This window comes from Apostichopus japonicus, chromosome 5 (assembly GCF_037975245.1).
Source record: "Apostichopus japonicus isolate 1M-3 chromosome 5, ASM3797524v1, whole genome shotgun sequence".
In the NCBI taxonomy this organism is placed as follows: Eukaryota; Metazoa; Echinodermata; class Holothuroidea; order Aspidochirotida; family Stichopodidae; genus Apostichopus; species Apostichopus japonicus.
In genome coordinates, this window is record NC_092565.1 from 20,435,481 (window position 1) to 20,457,605 (window position 22,125).

Below are 22,125 nucleotides of genomic sequence, written 5' to 3' on the forward strand. Positions count from 1 at the left end.
CTGTGGAAAGATTATAAATTACTAATAAATATTATCCATTTCTTCACATGAACTTTGTTACTTTGTGTTAAAAGTCTCAAATTCTCAATACCTGTTTGCTGATGAAATCGGAAAACAGATTCAATGTTTCCTATTCTAAATGCACTCTGAACAGGCTTGTTGCATTGAAAGAAGCTGTCGCAATCGAAAACAAAAAGAAATTTATTTTCTGTTGCCCTTATGGCGCGAACGATTTACCGTAATATCACTGCGACCGCCCATAGTCCTATAGGCCTAACGGTCTACTGTATGTAGGATAGGGTAGTGACAGCAAAGAAATGGACCTTCAAGTAACTGTTGGTTAATTTAAGGTGTGGTTGAAGGGGTGCAGACTTAGACAAAACTGTGATTGGACATCAATTTGTGGACTGGTATCATGGTTAGTCCAGGTTGGCAGAGTCTGTGACTCTGTGCAGCATTTATGCTTCAGTGTCTGGACTATGACGGTCATACTCCATGTGTGGCATCCTTTAGTTCACACCGGTGCCATCCATTTACAGTCCTGGCACGCACATTTCCTGGATACGGAACAAAACTTTCCAAATTTGGTAGAATACAAGTTTTCTTCATCACAACATGTTAACTGACAGCATTAAGCATGAGTAATATTGACCTAATTTTTACCAAACTTTGTTTCAGTTTGGATAAAAAAAAAATTCCTGTGAAATTTGGTAAAGGCCATCGTAGATTGTAGAGATGATTGGTTGTTTACTTTTTGAACAATTCAATAGAGTATATGTGCAGATAGCAAGAGCTTGTGTATTAATTAGTAAACAGCTCTGATAACAATTGCTTTCAATGTTGTACATTATTGCAGTTCTGTAAATGTTGTTTGATTGAACAGTGCACACAAGTGCAGTCGACTTCAGATTAATTGTGTTTTTTTTTCAAGTGTGATGATCAAGCGCTTGTGCAAATATTAGTAAAGTATGCAGTCAAACTTTTTCAGGTATATATACAAAGTTGATTGTTTAGAGAACACTGTGTTAGAGTGTACTTTGAAATGGTAAAACATAGAAAAGGTCAAGTTTACCATCCTTAGAGGTAGAGACAAAACATGATATGGATTATCCTTTGATCTGACATTATTGGTATTTACGAGCATGTTGTGATCATAGAAAACAAACTGCAGTATAATAAAGTCATTTACACATAAACTTATGTGTTTATTTGGCCTACTGTAGGTGAGAATAGCATCTGACATAGATGGTAGCATACGTCCATTAAAAGCCCCATTGACTTACAGTACACACTAAATCACAAAAGTTATGTCTTCTCTAAGTCTAGATAGAAGTTTTCACTTGCTAAACGCTACCCATCACTGGATAGCTGACAAGTTGGCCTTTCATGGCACCATCAATTTTCCGTGCAGATTTTTTGCTACGAGAGCCGGAACTTTTCGTCACTTGTAAACAAACCTCTTTACTCAGTCGTAAACAATCTAAAGTTGCCTCAATTTACCCAATTTTTTAACCACATTCATGTTCTTTAACATCCAAGCCACTAAAAAGCATATATCCTAATTGATAACAGAGCAAAAAAGTTGTTCTCCTGCTCCAAATTGGCACTTTTCCTGAAGGAGAACACTTGCGGCGGATTGATATAGACGCTAATAGGAGTATGCCACCATATACAGTAAGGTCTAATAGCTACAGCATTGTGTGGTAGATCTTGCTCTTGAAAGTGCTTGGTAGAGATGTGAATTTTTACTCGTTAGTAGTTTTGATAGCTCTAGAACAACTACTTGTCGAGCTTGTTAAGTATGGCCAACTCATGTTCAGCACTATATACTGTAGTTTCTGACTGCTTCTGTCCGGACATTAAAAGAAGTGAAAACAAGGTTGCCCAACTTAATTATTAAAGGAAAAACTGGAAGAAAGGACACAGATGTACAGTATATATGTTGACCTATGGTGTCTTGTTCATGGTCTCTTATCCATGCATTCGAAATTAAAAAATTGAAGGAAGCAAAACAGTAATGATGAAGTTCAGTTACTACTGTAAAGTTCTGCATTCGTATGGTCATGAAATTAAAACTGATCACGTCCAAATTTTAGCCATTACCGATCAGCTTGGAAAAGCTGTCCCGAACCAAAGGCCGCCGGGAAACTCTAAAGTTCTGTGTGAGTCATACATCAGAGGCTATTCCAATTATAAGCGTTTCATCAAATATCTACTAATGTGAGAAACAGAGTGAACGGTTAAAAGAAGGAGATATGGAAGGATGGGTAGAAGAAAAATTAAACACTGCACTGACATATTTATTCACAAATTCAGTGTACTATTTCTGGCTAAGGAATGTCTCTGAGCTGTCCTGACATGAAGACAATAAGTTTGTAGATCTTAGGTAGAACGTGAAAATAGTAGATGACTGCACACTGTACTCTGTGTATATGGTGGAGACGCAGATAATACTGTTTAGGTAGAAAATTTAGTGGTCAAAATCAAAAACTTGTTATGAGTAGATGTAAGACCTCATCATATTTCCCTTCCCTTTAACCTCTAGGTACCCTTAAAATGATCAAAGTATATTATATCACATAAAGTGGTGGTAATTTAAACTTTTTGCACAAAAAAAAAAAAAAAAAATTAAAAATTCCAGTAGCCTTTTCTTTTGGCTTGTTGTCTGAAATTCATCAGTAAACACTTTAACTTGGGATATTTATTTATCAATCTTGATAATTCTCAAGATGAGGTTACCGTTTTCAAATTTTCATTCCCCAATTTAATACAATACATATATATTTTCCACCAACAGGGTCGCTGTATTTGGCAAGAATTCAAGTCTGAACTTTGTCACCCAGACACTTTTTTGTTCATAAAAAAGAAAGAAAGAAAATGCAAATTAGCTTTTGATGAAAATTTGATCAGCTCAATTTAAGAGCTTCTGTGAAGGCTAAAATATTTTGTGAACTAAATTTTGGTTGAGAAAGGTATTTGCAGGACATAACACCCTTGGCTTATCGTCCTTGGTAACGTCCAAGGACGAATCATTAATATCCTTGGTTGCAAAGTTGTGAACATATGCAGTATATTTCCTATCATCAGGAAACAGTTACATACTTTACAGTATTTCGTACCAAGGAAAAGTTGAAGGCTAAAACCTTGCTTGCACCGCACTTATTTTCTTGCACTTCACAAAAGTTTGCGTTTGATTATTCGTTGTGCTTTGTGTTATTTTCAGCAGGTCACCGGCAGTCAGATATATAATAATGTAGCTCATTATTAGTAGCATTGTTTAAAGTGAAATTAGCTGCTTATAAAGTGATAAGTAAACCAAACAATCTTAAAAAAAAAAACTAATGTAAGATCCATTTGCTTGATGTTTCATATTCATGAGGTAGGTTTGTATGTTTGATGGTTTCAAGGAAAAGTGAAGAAAAAAATATAGCTACAGTTGGCTTTGTACATGAAGATCTGCCACATATCTCAGCCCACCTAGCAGGACAATGAACCTAACTTATAATCCATTTACCAGAGTACTTCTAATCTGGAGCTCTAGAGAGATTTAATGGCACTGAGGTTAACCCTGACTTCTCCATCTTTATCAAAGTTATCACCACAGGGTATATTTGCTGTTTGGACTTACAAGGATTACCATTCATACAGGAAACTGTCCTCTTTACCTGACCAAACATATTTAAACCCTAACACTTCCTGAGTCACACCATACCCTGGGTTTTAATCAAAAGACCTTTTATGTTGTGGCTTTTATGGTGGGGCTGCAATTCATGTAGCCCAGGAAACTCAACTCTCTATATTACCTTCTGTTAGATCTTCTCTGCTTGGTAGTTAAATGTTTGTTCAGCCAGGATAAATTTGTAAATGGTTTCATTCATTATCACAGGGATTTTTCTCCTATTCTCTAGCTTGTAGATTTCCATAAATCTGTGTCTGGTCTGTATTAAAACCACTACTTCAATGTCAGTTATTTTGTATTCAGAAAAGCCTAAAGCTGTATCTGTCTGAATGAAGTCTCTTGTGGACAACAGTAAAAAGACTGTACAGTGTCTGTGCACTTTGTACAGTAGTATACAGTACTTTGTAGTGTAAGAAGTCCTCTGTCTTATCCAAAAGATTGACTGAAGACTAACTATAATGCAGTTCCATTTTCCATGTTCATGAAAAGATAGGAATATTAAGTGATATATAAGAAATCACATTTATTTGACAAGACCACAATATGTACTGTACCACAGAAATCTCATAATAAGTTGGCAATTTCTAAACATTTATGAAATAACAAAATATGATTGAAGACTTGCATGCATGTAGTATATATTCAATATACAAATGAAGGAAAAATGGGCCAAAAATGAAAAAAAAAACAAAAACAAATTATTACTGACAGACACTGTACAAAGTTACACAAAGTTACATATATGTACATCTGTACATATAGAGTAGGTGTGCTGACATACCTGCAATTATTCATTGTGGCAATTGGTGATGTTTATATACAGGTAGTGGGTTCAGAACTGTAGTACTTACTTGGAATTGTCAATGCCTATTGTCAGTGAAATTTCACAGACAAAAGATTTGTTAACAATTTTTCTCGTCTTTTTTATGTTGAATTGCAAAGTTGCAAAGTTTTCTAGTTTAAATGCTAAATGCTACAGACTATTGTATATATGTGGGGTCTAACTTAGGTACTGAACCATACATCATGTGTGGTGTTTGTATGCACAGCCCAGTTTTAAGCCTATACAGAAGATCACATCTCTTTTCAGTTCCAAGGTTTCAAATACTGTATGAAAATGAAATAGAATATTAGTCAGTAAATGATGGGTAATAAATATTAAGTAATTAACAACAGTTCCGCCCAGTTCTGAAAGTTTTGTCACTCAGACACTTTCTTCGCATTAGTCTTCCTCACATGTCAACATTAAAATGGACACATTGCAGAATATATACTGTGGGTTTGATCAGTAAAAATAATGATCTACATGCATAATTAAATAATTTAGCTAAGTACTTTGTTTTGAGTATGGAATGGCATGAAAAACAAAACATAGTAACGAAATCCAGATAAAAGACAGTGATTTATTATAGTTCATGCACTCTCAACAGACTAACTCAAACCTTGGAACTTGCCTCAATTAAGAGGCTGTTATTTCCTGAAGTTCCTATCCTCTATTACCCCCAATTTATGATAATTATGGAAGTATTTGGATAATACTTTTATCACGGTATATATGATATGTACCTGGGAGGTGACAGCTGTGAACTAGATCAACCTAGTTCTAGACACATGTCTGTAACTAGGTGGAGGTGTGGTGTACGTATATTTAAATCAATACACAACTGCCTGTCCATTATCTGAAAGGCGTGGTTGCTATGACTTGCTAAACAATCCGGGATTGCTGTTAAAGTGCCAGTGTCATTTCGAACAACAACAGACAAAGGAAAAGTTATCTTCTCTCATATAATCCTACACGTGTCTCCCCACTACTATTACACTTTCCCGTCTAGTTTGTACAATAATGTCTGTATGGAACATTACATGCTGAACCTAGGATGGTGTGTGAAATAATGTGGTTTTGTGTTATCTACGTAATGTTTGTTGGGAAAGAAAAAAAAATATCTTGCTCATCTGAAGGTAAATTGTTGCTTAAGAAATCAAATTTTGCAATGAAATGTTGGAAGGATTGATTCTTAAACTTAAATACACCATTGTACGTTAATGTGATACATGTTTTTTTGTTTTTACTCTGTCTGCATAAACTCTGCCTCAGGATATAAAATATTTTACCTCGCTCCTCGCTTACCTGTCTCCCCACAACCTTAGCACTCTCGTTCTACCGTGTCTAGAATGAGCTGGTAACCTTTTATCACTGTGTGCCCTCTATGGCCGGGCTCCTCCAGGCAATGCCCTTCTCATTCTGCCACCCAAAGTGTCTGCATCGTTCATTTTTTTGTGGATTTAGTCTCTACTAAATTTGATCGAGACGGATTCCTAGGATCTATTTTTGGTATTTGCTGGAAGTAGGATACTATTACTCTTCGTACACTGCCTGATATCAAAGTATCATTTTTTGTCTAGGGAAGGGTTTTGAGACTGTTTTGGGGAGCTGTTCCCGAGCTGTTTCATATCTTGTGTTGGAGATACGGGTAACAGTTCCACAAAATAGCTTTCGCTAGGTTTTCCTTCATGGATCCATTGTGATGCAATGAGTAATGTTTTAGTGTCATTTGTACTTTCTTTCAAGTACTACACTGTAATGAACAATTCGTTTGAAATTATATCAAAGTTTTTCGTAAAATTGCACTCTCTGCTTGTTATTTGTTGAATAATTTTGTTTCAATGTTTGTTTTTTCTTTTCTCTCTTTACAGGATGGTCACTTGAAAGAAACAAGTTTTATTTTACCTATAATGGGCGAAGACTATATATTGGATTTATATAAAAATGAGTGAGTATTTTTCGTAGTCCTTGGAAGTTGTTGGGAGAGTCACCTGTAAACAGAGTTGCAATAAATACGTACCAGGATTGCAGATTAGTCGAATTTGAAACAAATTTCAGTTTGGATGATGGGAATTGTGAGAGGAATAGCCACTCTTCATTGTGAAACATACTCCTGTTTGGTTTTGAGGGTGCCATAAATGCACAGTGTAGTATTATATCCAGCAGTCATATACTTGTAATGTTTGCTATTTGCTTGTTTCTGTCTCAACGATATCATGAAATACAAGAGCTTGCTTCTTTGCACAGGAAGTTGTGCAGTATTGTATGACATTCACTGACTTATCTCATGCAATGGTAACAATTAAGTTCACACTTTTTCTTTCAGTATATATTTATGATATTTGCCGAAGAATAGGTATATGAAAAAGGACATTGTATATATGCTTACTTATCATTTAGAATGTATTTGACATGAATTAATGTTAAAATATTTCTCATTTCTTTCTAGGATGCTGTTTGCTGAAGGATATATGGAAAGAACATATACAGAAGGCAACATTACCATAAACAAACTGCCACATAGAACAGTAAGTATATATACCCCTACAGTGAATGGGTTTTGATTAGGACAACTAGGGGTGGACGGGGTGTCTTAATATCTCATTACACGAGTGGACCTGTTTTCAAGCCTTATTAATGATGGAAACAGACTTTTTCCAGTCATAAAATGTAACTGTGAGTCGATCTACTCATATTTGATTGTTATAATTTTACTAATTCTCCATATTTCATTGTTATAATTTACTAATACTACATATTTCATCGTTATAATTTTACTAATACTCCTTATTTCATTGACTTAAATGTAGCGGTAATCACTGGTTGCATAATTAATGTAGCTACATGGTATTCATATTGCCTTTCTACTACAGGCTTTTAACAGTCGTTTAATTGGCACACTTAATTAACTTACGTTGTATACAATTCATGTGTCAACTTTGGAAGCAATAACTGCGACCAAAGCTGTATGGAGCAAATATCAACTGAGAACAAGCTGTGATGTCTCTCTCTGTTTGCTAGGGACTTAAATAGTGAATATTCTCATTTCTCAATACCTTGTCATATAATATGCAGTGCTAGCAATGATATGGAAAAAAATTCCTAGGGAAAATATAGTTCTAAGAACTGCAAGGGGTAGGTTACTTGAATAGATCATATTATGTCTTGGTTGGGTTTCGGGACAACTCTTGTACGTCAGTTGATGTGCTGGTACTATTTTGGTATCTGAATGCTGTTATTCGATATTTTCAACTTTAGACATACATGTGTAATTTGATAGGCGGGTGACGTGGCCGAGTGGATAAAAGCGTTATCATTTGAAGCAATGAGGCTTAGCAATCGGTAGGTTTGGGGGTTCAATCCCTGGCCGGGGTCATATTAAGGTGGCTTTTTTTTCATCTAAGAGCAATCTACGGTTTTCCCATCTGAAATGACTTTCGAAATTGAAGAGAGACCGTATTTGAGTTAAAATGGTTGCATTGGAATCCATTAGCCCTGACATTGTCTTCTCCCACATTCGTGGTCACCTACGCTTCGTATAAATAACCACTTGATGATTATTATAACTCATTCCTTCTGTAATCTTTTTGTTTGCTAAAGTGTCATGATCTCTCACATAAAGGGAACAACTTGGTATGGTATAAAGTTGCTGTCTTTCCTCAAATTTGCAACTTCAATATTTGCAAAAGTTTTGGTTTAGTATTGGCTATTTCTTTATGACTATACCATCCATTTTAGTTAGGGCAAAGGTTTACTCTTCTTGTGGCTATAAATGTCCGGTTTCTTTGATGTGTATTCCAGTCAGTTCTATTTCCTGATAAATAATGTCTGAAATCAGTTTTGGCCAGACATAGTTCTGGTAGCCCTGGATGGGTGAAATGAGGACCCTGGGAGAAACAGAGGATATCCAGCTAATACTTGCAGGAGGTATTGATAAAGTTGTTAGAAATTATTACTGTGTAGAAGTAAGTTGGCCTGACGTTTCGATCAGTTACCCCTTCCCTTAATCAGACGTTATCCCCTTCCCTTAATCCTCTCTTTGTCCCTCCACTGTTTATCTCCTACCTCTCCTCTTCCCCTGTTGGTTTCTTTCTTTCTTCTCTCCATCCCTTGTCTACTAATCCCCTTACATCTATCTCTTTGTGTTCACCATGCTCATTGTCTGTATTCTGTGCGTGTTTTTGTCCCTTCTGTTACTGTTACTTGTCATTTGGCCTTTGAAGAAGATCCTGCTAGGATCGAAACGTCAGGCCAACTTACTCTTACACATTATCCTACACAAGCTTTTTAGTGGATAAGCAGTTTGCTAACAGTTTTATTTTATTTAGAAATTATTACTGTCATGTTTTTCATCAGATTACTACAAGTCCCCTGAGAGTAGCTTATAGTTAAAATCAGTTTGTGGCCTTTTGTTTTAATATTTACTTTTAGTTAAGATAAATTCAACAGTCCGTACATACTCTATCTGTTATGCACTGTCTTTAGGCAGAGTTTCACGTTTGTTATTGCCGTCGAGGAAAAAACCCAAAGATATATATTTATTTCCAGTTTTCTTTTTTAAATTGCGCGAAATCTCTGGAATACCCTCGTTAAGGCTAACCTATTGATGATGCTGGCTCCTCGGTTCAGCCCTAAATGTTTGTGTTCATCCATTGCTCTTGTAAATTCTATTATCGCAACCGAAAAACATGTTCTTTCAACGTCATGTAAACAACTCGGCATCCTTTGGATGACTTTATAAACAGCATTTTGTCCTTAACAAATTTGTAAACACATAGTAGATATGTCACTTAGCAGCTACAGAGTTCTGAAAGGCTATGCGGCTATGTTTTTCCCATTGAGTTTTGTGTTGCATTTGAAGAACTGACTTAAGGTCAGTGTAATTACTAGACTATATTGTCCAGTCACTTTCACTTTAATAATGAACCTCAGAAATTGTTGAAAAGATCATTTTTCCAAAAAAATTCCAAAGTGTTTTTGAACAGTCTACAGTGTCTGAAAATTAAATCTGTACTTCGTACCCGCTTTGGTGCATAAGGTTTCACCTATTGTTCATAACTTGTGCAGGTACAGTCAGTGTCAATTTGTGACAACTCTCGTTGATGTGCGTGCTTTCAAAGAAAGTAGAAACCTTAGAAGCATCTTCAGTCTACTTTGGATTGTCGGTCAAGACCTCCAATATAGGATAATATAGTGTGTAGTCAGACATGACCAATAATATACTGGAATAATACACCACCCACATGTCTGAGCAAGTTTTTTCCAAGGGTTGTTTTTTACTTCACCATATTTTTGTTTCGCTGTTTCACCGTGAAACTGTTGAAAGATGTCAGTATGATACTTGCAGCTGTGAGTAGGAACTGACTGAAAAGCAGTGACCTTTTGTTAACTGTACATGTATGTAAGCAGGGATTAGAAGGACCAATTAAGAGGGTGGGAGGTGAGGGGGGGGGAGGAGTGATCATTGCCATAGTTTCCCATCAAGCTTCACCCTCTCTCCTACCCATTTGGCACAAATAACGCTGAAAGCTAAATGCGATGACAAGTGAAAAAGGGCCATGTTTTATTATGCTACACTACAGTACCTGAAATAAGAAAATCAGCTTTTATGTAAGTTGTGTGCAGCATAAATCACAATTTTGTGCGGTCTCATCTTCTCACCGCACATAAGCCGTGTTCTCCTGTTGTCCTTGTATATTAGTAATATATTATTATTATTATGTTAAATATTATATAGTCTAATATATATGATAAGTGTATTAATAATTTGAGTGACATATAGATGATAAGCTGTTTCATATATGATATGACTGTTATCTTCAATAATTTAGGTGAATGGCTATAATATTTTAATTATGACAGCTTCTCTGTCTAATTAGCCGCCTCCATTAGGGCCTCCAAGTGGTATCCACATAGTGAAGGATCTGCTGGTTGCATTTGCATATAATTACAATAGCACAGTAATACTGTTATTTGTACTACTCAACCAGATTCACTATCGATATTGCTAGTGTTTATATTCTGCTAAAAAGGAATTGCTTATTATCAGTGGTGGAGCGTCCATACAGTCAGGGGGGCGGATGCCCTCCCTGTTGGACTCAAAAGACTGCTGGCGCCCTTTTCAGCTCTTTACCACTTTTTACTTATTCGCGATTATTGACTTTTTTATTGCGCTCTCATCTACCGTATTGACATTTGTAACATTTTGTTGGTGTCATTTTCTGACACCTATTTATTCTTCGTTTATCAGCAAATGAGCAAGACCCGGAAAGGGTCTTTTCTGGCGATCTAGGGAGTATCTTTATTAAAAAAAATCTGTATGCTCCGCGCTAACCTGTGGCAGCGCTCCGCTTAGATAGTGTCGAAAGCGCCCCTACAGACCATTCTCTCCCCCCCTGACCAATACCCCTAGCTCCGCCACTGCTTATTATCCCCTATAGGTGCCCGTTCCCTGTCAGGTAGCTGTACCAGATAATGACAGACACAAAATTTATGTCTGGATTCATGTATTACATATAACTAAATTAAATATGGCCAGGTAGTGGTTGAGCTTGTTCAGTTTTTGATGTTTTGGTTTGGAAATTGACAGACTTTCCATGGGGTTAAACATATTTCGTGACATAAGCAAAAACTTGGCAGTACAGTATGTTCTGGGTGCCAGTTTTATCAGCTCGTCTGTTTTGTGATATTAACAGTGGAAAAAACAACCAGCCACTTAAAGACTGAAGGCACGTACACCATCTGTTTGGTTTATGACTAAGGGACATCTGACTGTTTACATTCTAAAAGCTGCTCAGTTCTTTTCCCAGTTTATGAAGAAATTAGTCAAATTTGATTTAATTTCAATTCTGCTTCAGTAATCCGCTTTTGTTGATTTGTCACAAGGTCACCAGCTATTACTTGAATAACATCAACCTTGTTATATTTGAACAAGCTAGATGCTCATGGTGACAAATTCGTCATGCTATTGGGCGACCCTGAGATATATATGATGACTAAATATTTGGTGTAAGTAAAAGATCAATGAGATTTTGTGATAGTCAATTATTATATTTATATATATATATGCTGTAAAGATTTTAGTTCAAATAATGACTTTTTGGCAGAATTAAATACAGGCGCGTAGCCAGGAATTTGCCAAGGGAGAGTCGAAAATGTAGGCAAACTATCAGAGCCGTAGATACGGCATTGCAAACTATCTAAGTGTAGCGCCACCATGAGTTGGCGCGAAGCGTACAAGAAAATTTTGGCTGAAAATGCCTCCCAGATCGCTGGAAATGGCACTTCCCAGGTCTTGTAAGTTGCATCCTAGCATTTCCTCTTTTGAAATTACTATCGATATCATAAAAACCTTAAAAAAAAAATTAAAAAATATGCTCAAGGGGGGGCAGCTGCCCCCTTCGCCCCCCCCCTTGGCTACGCCCCTGATTAAATACACAATTCAGTGAGTTTTTGAACCCATTAAAGTTACATGTCTGAATCATGCTGTACGAGACAGATAACCTATCGTGAGGATCTTATCAGTAATCAAGAGATCCAGATCTGATGTGAAGACATGTCTTTGTTGTTAGTTTTTGCCCTCTGTGTTTATTTTAAATTCTAATAATCCTAACCAAACGGGATGTCATACTAAAGATTATGGTGTCTGTCGCAATTTCTCTTAAATCTGATTCAAATCTCTGCTGTAAACAGCATCTTCTCTCCAATTCATGACTTACTGTAAAGGCCATTACCTCTTGGCATTCTAGTATCAGTGTATTCCATGATATGCTAGAAAGTAAAAAAATGGTCACTCATCCTCAACCCTATATTGTAAACCATTTTATTTCCATCCTTAAAGCAGTTTTCCTCATCATCAAAATATTTAATTTTCGGAATGTGTGAGAAGAAGTCGTATGGATCAGAAAATCCAGATAGATAAGTTCTGAAATCAAACTTATAGTGTCTTTAGCAAGATTTCATCAGTTAATTGCCTTGGGCCAATACATGTGACCATTAAAAGGGGTTAATTAAAAAGGTTTTCTAGATCGTTTGGTTTGTCCAGCTGATACACATCATTGATACAACAGAGCCACCAAATTTAGTAATTACAGAATGAAATTATCAGATGGTCCATCAGAATAAACTTAATCAAGTGCTATAATACTGTAGAGCTATGTATTGCTTACAGTATCTGGCAATTTGCTTAAGGGAGCAAGTTAAAAATACTATTGTACAGTCTTCTACTCCCGATTCAAGAACTGAATAATTATTGAAAAATTCTGGAATGATGTAGTGTAGTTAGTAACTAAAATACTAATAACTAGGATTTTCCATTGGTACTGTACAGTTATTTATATATAGATATATATATAGATATATATATATATATATATATATATATATATATTTATATTTGTGTGTGTTTGTATATGTGTGTATATATGCATACAATGTGGTCTGTGTGCAGTAGACTTGAAACAAGTGCAATGGATCATATACTAATTGTAATAATTATGTTTCAAAGGGCTCCAATTGCCTTACATGTGTAATTTCATATGCATATACTGCTCATTGATGAAATCATTATTACATGTTTTATCTAGTATAGCAGTAATCATGTGCTGTCTTGGACAGTTTGAGGAAGAGATTCAATTGGTCATGGACATGGTAATTGTGTGTGTGGACTTACTTAAATTACATCTGAACAGGAAAATAGGCAACGTTTCACTTGGATGAGATATCTATGTGGGCCAGTCGTACTGTTTTGGCAACTGTTTCATGCATTACATGTCTGTTTCCTTAGCAAGTTTTGAGAGTGGCTGGATACGTCTGATGATAACAATCAGCCCAGACTAAAAGGAACTATGTACACACTGGCCAGTTCAAACAATGTTCTTTCAGTGGTTAAACTAACTTGTATAAACTAATTCATGAACAAGAAGCATGTCCAGTGACATCCGTATTTAAATCCAGTTCAGAAACTCATGTGTGCTTCTACTCTGTAATCATCAGGTCACTTGCAGGCCACATGCAGCCATGGGGGAACCTAGGTGCAGGTTAAATGAGAAGTACTGGAAAGTATGGGATTAAAGTCATGGATGTGTGATTATTTACTTAAAAGTACACAAAAGTACCAACATGTGTTAGATCGTCAAGATTGAATTGTTATCGAGGCAACAATTTTATAATCCAATTAAAAAATGCAATCTTAAAATGAATTCAATTCGATGAAACTTATCCAGTTTTCAACTTTTAATGATGCTATGCAAAGAAATAATTATTTGATTTTTTTAAAATTCAGAGCCATCAAAGGTCTGGAACTGAGAACTAAATATTTCCACATTTTGCATACAAATAATTTCATATGCTTTGCCTCCAACTTTCAGTTCACTTAAAAATTATCTCTTCTGAAGCTTGGTTATGACCCACTTTTATACTACCATATATTTAATATTTAAATAGTTTACAAGTAGACAAATAGTCTCAGTGATCAATATTTCTAACATGAAATATGGAAGCAATTTTATTGAATCACAGGAATTAAGGGGTTCCAATGGTTCCTACGATTTACTGGTGATTTGTAGACTGGTGTAGTAACCTCAGGATATGACCTGCTCAAAATTTTCAAGGTTTTGATGATAAGTTCAAAATCAATTTGTTCAGTCAGGGGTAATAGCCCATCTTACAGGTCAAGTAAGAATCGTCCAGTAATTTAGGAAGCAATTAATTTAAAGCAAAGTACAAATAGATGATGTTGGACGTAATCCCAAACCACGGGGGGCGGGCCGGTGGGCATAGTTCTCTCTATTGTAAAAGTTGAAATATCTCGGCCTTAGGGTTAAGATTGGTCAAGGGTAAATATTAGGATTGTTGAGCGCTATCGGGGAGTTGATCTATATATAAAATATTCAAGTGTGATAGTACATAGTATCCACGGTAATTCATTAGGGTTAGGTTAAGACAATGCTGAAATCAAAAGGGAAAATGATGGTTGAAGCTTATTGTGCAGCACTGCAGCATTACCTTCAAACTTGAAAGAAAAAAAATTCTCAAGTCCAATGAAAAGAACAGTGTTGAATGTTCAATTATTTGAAATGCATCCCATTAGGTCTATCACAGTAGATTATCGGATGGCCATAACAATTCAGAAATGTGTAGCTGCTACAAATGGTCTTCTGTAATTGGCTCTAAATATGCTAGAAAGTCAAATAATGGTTGGTCATGCTTCTACTTCAACTAGCAGGGCGAGATATTAAAAAATTGCCACAATTGACTTCGCTCCTCTCTTATGCATCTGCACTTTCCCATCTACCTAACTACAAATTGCCACATTGCCACATTGCCACAGTACTTATATGGTTGTCAGGGAATGTCAGCTATTCAACGGTATAGTACAATATATTATATCTATGCACTGCAGTATTGCATTTGTGAGATTTTGACAGCCTATAGTAGTTGTGTTCTCAATGTTGACATATATACATTATACGTATGTAAATGGTGGCGTTTGTAAATGGTGGCACATAGGTATGTAAATGGTGGCACATGGTGGCACATTTGCATCATAAAATGTCTTCTACTGAATGTGAATCGGTATCATTCATCAAATTGTTTCTCCTTCTTACTACAACATAACGTATCACCTCTTAAAACATTTGAACCTAAAGTGACATTAATGTGAGTCATTCAATTGTTTCTCCTTCTTACTATAACGTATCACCTCTTAAAACATTTGAACCTAAAGTGACATTAATGTACTTTAATGTGAGTCATTCAATTGTTTCCCCTTCTTACTATATAAGGTATGACCTCTTTAAACATTTGAACCTATAGTGACATTAATGTAACTTTAATGTGAGTCATTAGCTGATTATGGTGGAGAATGATTAATTGTTACAATATGCAGAATAACTTCCTGTCTGCATTGGGTTCAGTGGGAACGGTTGGTGTTAACACTGTATGCAGTTTCAGGGGGGCATGCAGGGAGGTGCAAATAGAATTTTATGTATGTGTCTGTGTACATACAGTACCATACAGTAAATAAATATACTATTAAGTTAAGTGCTTGCTACTGATATGTACTAACTATCAAGAAACCGCTGTAAAAAAGTGATACAATGTGTGTAACCCTAAGGCTATATTGATTTACTGTCTACTTTACAGCATCAGCACCTAGGTATATAAACAGCTGTACATACTGGGTGATATATGTATATAGTCAGTGTACGTGATTAACTATTCGCTGGTAATGTTGTCATTTAGTCTGGAGTTTGTGGCATCTCATAATTTATTTCATCACGTTGTCAACAGCTCTGGCAGGATAGGTCAATTAACTGATGAATTTGGTATTCATGGCATGGTTCTGAAATACTGTATATATATATATATATATATATATACTGTGTAAATATATACATATATATATATATATATATATATTGATCAATATATAGATCAATATATTGTAACTGATCACCAACTGATGAATCCTAATAATAGTCATTATCGGTATGAATCTTGGTCACTGGATAAATCGTGACAGCGTAATTGCCTTCGGGAGGCTACCGAAACGTGACCGATTCATTTTCGGGTTTGGTGATAATTGGAAACTTCTCTCGTGTCCGTCTCTGGAAGTTAGGTCCTGTGCAGTATTTCAGTGTGCAAACATGGAACCACTGTGTAATTAATTTAATTTTCACCATATCCTTTGATCTTTCAGCACCACTGTTATTATCACGGCCGAGTCCGGGGTAGCAATTCTTCTCGGGTCGCTCTCAGCACATGCAATGGATTAAGGTAATTATGACTTCTCTGTAAACATCCTGACAAGGTGTTTTTACCAGAAAGGAAGATCGGGTGTGGTGAGAGGGCAATAGTTACCACATTATAAAGTGTTGAATGTTGTATATATAACTTTACAAACTTCCTGACCATGTCATTATGTGGTATACAGTGGAAAACATGTATTTTGATGTGTGTGGTGACATCATCATATAGGGGAGGGAGTTTCTAAATTTGCCCTTTTAACAATTTTAAATGAGAAAATTTGCTGTTCCTCAATCTTGCCGTTAATTAACTCTTTTGAATTGAAAACTTGTTGCAGTCTTTCTGATTTCTTGCTAATATGGAAAAGTGTCTGGGTGACTAAATGTTGAAGATCTGAATCAAATTCATTTGTTCCTTGAGAGTTGAACGATCATTTGATGAAAACATCTGTTCCAATATGTAGGTTAGGTTGATGCTAAAGTGCGGATGTGGAGTGGGAGGCAGGTAAAGTATCGTTGCTCGTAAATCACCCAAAGCCAGTTAGTCTTGTGGATTCCTTAAAGTGAAAGATTATTGGAATGAATAAAATATGAGAGGGCTGGGTACCTGGGTGTATTGGTATGACCATTGGCAATCTTTACTTTGAGTAAAATTTCGTACAGTTATGTTTGGTAAAATGTATTTTTTACAGAACAGAAAAAAACTGCTTTAACCTTGAGAGATTTGCTAAGTTGATCAAACTTAAAGGATAAAGAAAGGATAAAGTTATAAAGAATCATGCATGCATATCAGCGAGATTTTTACTGCGGCCAAGTGTGAAATGTATATACAGCACAATATGTTTTAAATTCATGTAGATTTGTACATCGTGGCTAGAATATGCAGTGTTGTACTTTCATGCAGTTTGTCAGAGTTGAAATATAAGCTACAGTAGGATACAATTAACTTAGGCTATAAAGTGGTTCATCCATTATATTCATGTTAGGACAGGTTAAAACTGTATCGCATAGGTTCCTTGAATCAAGTTTGTGGTCCAGAAGAACAATACGGCGTCATTTGTGACATGTACTTCCTTCCACTTTTCCATGTAACTCTTGGATGATTCCCAAATACTTTCCCTCCTCGTCACGATTAGCAGCAAAAACAGCTTACTGGATTACATAGAAAATACGTGATAAATATTTGGAAAAGATGTAAATATTGCCATAATAATCAGTGCCAACTTTGAAGTATACTTACTCATCTCGACTCTTTCCTGCTCATTAGATCATATTATAATAATAATAGTAATCAAATATAAATAAAAAATTTGAAGAACAGCCTAAGTAAAGATCTTGTGACTTCCTGCATCTCTGGTGCGAACCGCAATATGAAAAAGTGGTTTATTTAATGTAGGGTTTTGGAGTGATTGCTCATAACGATGTTGGCATACTTCCCTGTGGAATTAAGTTGACCTTTCATTTAATTGTTCTTTGGAACTTGTTGAGAGGGTGTTGTAAGAACAAGTGACCCTTGCAGACAATAGGCTGCAGGCCTGATACATGCTACTATGCAGTGGGCTTTTCAAACAATTTCCTCTAAACATGTTTTATCATGGAAGTATCGTCACGTTCAGAGCATCATACAACTTGCAATATTTTCTTGTACTAACCAATTGACATTATACTTATCGTTTCCAATGAGAGTTGGCTCTTCCAGTTTGGTGATGTTATGTTTAGACTTGCTCAAGTCCCTCCCCTTGTACAAATGCAAAACTTGTAATGATATATAATATACACATAGTATAATATGTCAGTGCAATGATGTATCTGCCAGATGAAATAAGCTTAGGCTTGCCATCCAGGGACCTTATACAGAGCTCTAATCGTGAAACAATTTGTGGCACTATAATCCTTAAATACTTGACCCCTGTTACCTTGTATGGCTTCCTCTGACTTTGCCAGTGACTTCACTATCAGAAGGTCAAGGATTGCTACCATTAGCAGTTTTGAGAGAATCTAGGTAGCTGTTTTCTAAAATCAATACCATCTGAAGACAATCCCACAGGCTATACAAGTAGTGGTGTGCACATCCTAAGACGGAAATCCTAATGAGTTTAAGTAGCAAACATGTTTGTTGTGCTTGAGCATGACTCATTTTACAGCTCACACACATTACTGTCTGTGAGGCCATGGAGTCACAGATGTGGTCAAACTTTTCAAAAATGTTCAGCAAGACTTTGTGTTTTTTTTCACTCTCTCCATTTGAAATTTTGTGGGCTTGTTTTGGGAGATTAAACTTTTCCTCTTTTGCTCCACACAGATCATGAAGTGATTAAACATATAATTTTTGGTATTAATCTTTTACTAGTTTGTTTATAGTATTTGCTCACGACACCCTTGTTTATTTCTGTATCTATTGGGTGTTTTCCAGCATTCTGTTGATGTGGTTAGTATATGGTGCACCCCCCTTTCCTTATGTGGCATGTGCCGTAGGACATGATATGTCACTGTTTTGTTTCAACAAACTGTTGACTGGTATTGTTTCCAAAGTGGAGGTTACTACTTCTATTAAGGGGTTCCTGTGTTAACATCCCCCCATCTCAAGTTCATAACTGAGCACATGACTGAGTCTTATGACGTTTGTGGTTAGATAGTAGATACTTTGTTAATATATACACATGTCCGCTGAAACTCAGAGACAGTGAAGAGATCGCCGAATCAAGCAACCGCATCGCAAAGGATGAATCAAACAAAATCTCCCCAAGATTTGTGGCTTGTGTAATTTCGTATGTAGGTAGGAAGGAGACCCCTATTTTCGTGCAGTTAGGCTAGCCTAACTTAGATGTAGGCTTAAGCTGTATATGCGTACTGTACGAAAATGGGGGAAGGCAGTATACTACTCAGAATGCACCATCTAGTAGAACACTCAGATAATTCAGATTGTGTCAGGAGGTGGCAGAGTTATAAATATTGCTGGTGCCCAAATTCTATGGTTTATGCACCAAATAGGTCCATTCATTGAGACACACTTGTCCAAAATGATAAATCTGGTATGAGCTACTGCACCTCTTGCTGCTCTAATAAGAATTTTTACATTTGGACTGAATTATGTCATTTTAGTTGTATGTACTAGCTCTATTCTTTCCCACAAAAAGCCAATGTTAGTGTAGCTTGAAAGAAAACGCATTCAGAAATCAATTTTCTCGGCTCGTTTATACCACGATGGTAAAGCCTGGCATCGCTGTTAATCACAAGCCTGTTTATCGCCACATCTACCGCTGCTGGAAGGTATCCACCAGTCGCTGCCCTTGGTGAATAATCCACATCTTTAATAGATATACGTGTTTAGATCGTCTACCATAATTTCTTCCTCCGTGTCATCATCAGATTTCAGACCATTTCCTTTGAGTGGTTCCTATAGGCTTCCGATTCTACAGTCGTCCAAAATCCGTCATCTCTTGGTATTATCCTTTCAGGAAAACCGGGGCGTTTTTTGTGTGTGGAATGCACATATGATATAAGTGGTCGGAATTGTACATGATCATGAGCGGCTGTTTCTATATACGCAGTGATTTGCCTTTAATGACATTTTGATATCTGTTTAATACTAAATGATCCTTGAAATATTGGTATCTATGTCATGACCTCTACTCTATAGTTAGTTTAATCGTTTGTAAAATGTGATATTTTTACAGACTTTGGAAAATATGTTCATATCAGCATTTTTGTTGTGCATTTGATACTATGAAAATCATCAAAATATTTGGTGGAGCTAATCCAGGCACAGGATTCCAGATTGTTTTAATTTTTTTAATTAATTAAATAGTACCATAGATAAACAGTGTACATAATTATATCATACCATAGACTGGAATTGATTTAATTTTTGTATGTACCGTTAATATGCAATCCCGAGAACCAGATTAACTATGCTAGAAGGCAATTTCAGTAATGTTTGTTTACATCGATGATTTTACCAGATTATTCTCATATCGCTTGCCCTGTAATTTAGCCCACTTTTCCATAAATACAGTCCGTATAGTCTATGTAGAAATGATTATTACCGATTTTGTATTTCATATCACAAAAGAAAAACAGTCTTTTATTGTTTTCCGTGCTTTGGGTATCAAAGTTTGGGTAGACATTGCATGATTCTATTGAAAACAGGTATAAAATATTTTCCTTTGAGATAACAGCTGTGCAATATCTTCATTGATTCCTTGAATTTCTTCGAATAAGCTCCTTTTGGGACTTTTAGAAGGACCTAGGATTTCTAGGGTCCAAACATACAGAAAATGCCCAAAACAAGGTCATTATTGTCAGAGACAGTTTGGAATTCTGTTACTCTTTGTTCTTTGTATTATTGGCTTGTCACTGATGTGGTATTGTTTTTTCTCATCTCCTTTGGTCTCGTGGAGAAGATTAATCTGTTAAATCGACCATCTCCCTCCCCCCCCCCCCCCGCCGTACCCTCAATTGTACACAATACTAGCAGACTCAAAAAGATACTTATATGTAAACATTCCTAGGTCAGATGTTACTTGTTAAGAAAAATAAATTGTTTTTCCTTACGGTTAACCTTTTGGTCCAATTTCAGGGCTTTGTTTCAAGGTGAATAACCGATAGATACTCACCAAGAATTGTACACTATAATATATAGTAAAAAGGGAAAGTAGTTTCTGAGTGAAACATTAGTCCCTGTGAAATAGTTTTGCAAGATCAATTGACCAAAATCAAGACAGGCTATCAAGCTACAGTATAGTTCTAAAAATTGGAAGGGATTTTTGTTTTTTTCCTAAATCAGTGACAAGGTTTTACTTGTATACTGTAGCTCAGCCAAATTTATGCAGAATCTTGAAGGTGACAGGAATTTTTCAATACAGGAAAACAGCATATATTGATCCAGTGAACATCTGTTCTCTTGCTCTGCCTCCATACTCTACACTCCCCCACCCCTGCCAATTCCATACCGAATTGACTGCCGAAATCTTCAATAGTTTTTACTATTTTTGCAATGAAAATACATTTAGATAGTTTTGAATTTCATCATGCTACATGCATATATTTACTACGATTTTCCACAATTTAACCAATTTGTGAAGGTTATTATAATTTTTCCCACTCAACAATGACATGTCATTTGATATAATATGGTTTCCGTTTTAGACATGTGGTACTATATATCTTCATATCTTCAAAATGACTGAAAAATAGCAAAGAAAATTTCTGGGATAGTATGGGATTCGAACCAGTGATCTCTGGGTTTCAAGTCCAAGTGCTCTACCAACTTTGCTATGCAGTCCTTACAGGAGTTGGTAGCAATTCCCTCTGTATTGCCATTCCTTTGCTGGGGGCACCATTCAGAAGCCACTGACCTTACATACCGTGTAACCAGGTATCACGCTCCTGTTTCATTCAGTGTAACCCAGAAAGTGGCAGGGAAGGGATCTCAAGTGAAATGTTGTAGTTGGTAGAGCGCCCGAAATTGCAAGCCAGATATTTGAATGGTTCAAATCCCGTTCTAGCCATAAATGCCCTATTTTCCATTGTCTGACATTCTCCCCCCCCCCCCTCCCTCCCCATTCATGATTACTTCATAATTTCTGTAAGTCTTTTTTTTTGGACAGATGTACAAGAACTCTTGATGGTTTGTGCCATTTCTTTTTTGTTTTGGTTATTCCTGGATTTATGCCAAAGATCTGTCTTCTACACCTGGTATCTCATGTTACATGTTGAAGATCAAAATGGCAGTCAGTCCTCCCAAATATGCTACAAGCTACCCAAACTTCTCACAAAAGTTATCAAACTTTTAGACTTCACTGTATGTTACAGACATTCTCAGACACATGTGAAATTGCCTATAAGTTGATCCAGGTCCTCCATAGCTGGGCAAT

The 22,125-nt window shown here is 36.2% G+C and overlaps 1 protein-coding gene across 5 annotated transcripts in view; it reads left to right on the forward strand.

Moving 5' to 3' along the window:
• The window catches only part of LOC139967988 (disintegrin and metalloproteinase domain-containing protein 12-like), a 72,898-nt gene that overhangs the window by 8,466 nt on the left and 42,307 nt on the right, over positions 1 to 22,125 (forward strand). For all 5 annotated transcript variants that reach the window (XM_071972249.1, XM_071972250.1, XM_071972248.1 and 2 more), the window contains 3 exons: positions 6,374 to 6,450; positions 6,952 to 7,030; positions 16,204 to 16,280. In XM_071972249.1, coding sequence (XP_071828350.1) covers positions 6,374 to 6,450; positions 6,952 to 7,030; positions 16,204 to 16,280 — 233 coding nt within the window. The remainder of the gene's footprint in view (positions 1 to 6,373; positions 6,451 to 6,951; positions 7,031 to 16,203; positions 16,281 to 22,125) is intronic.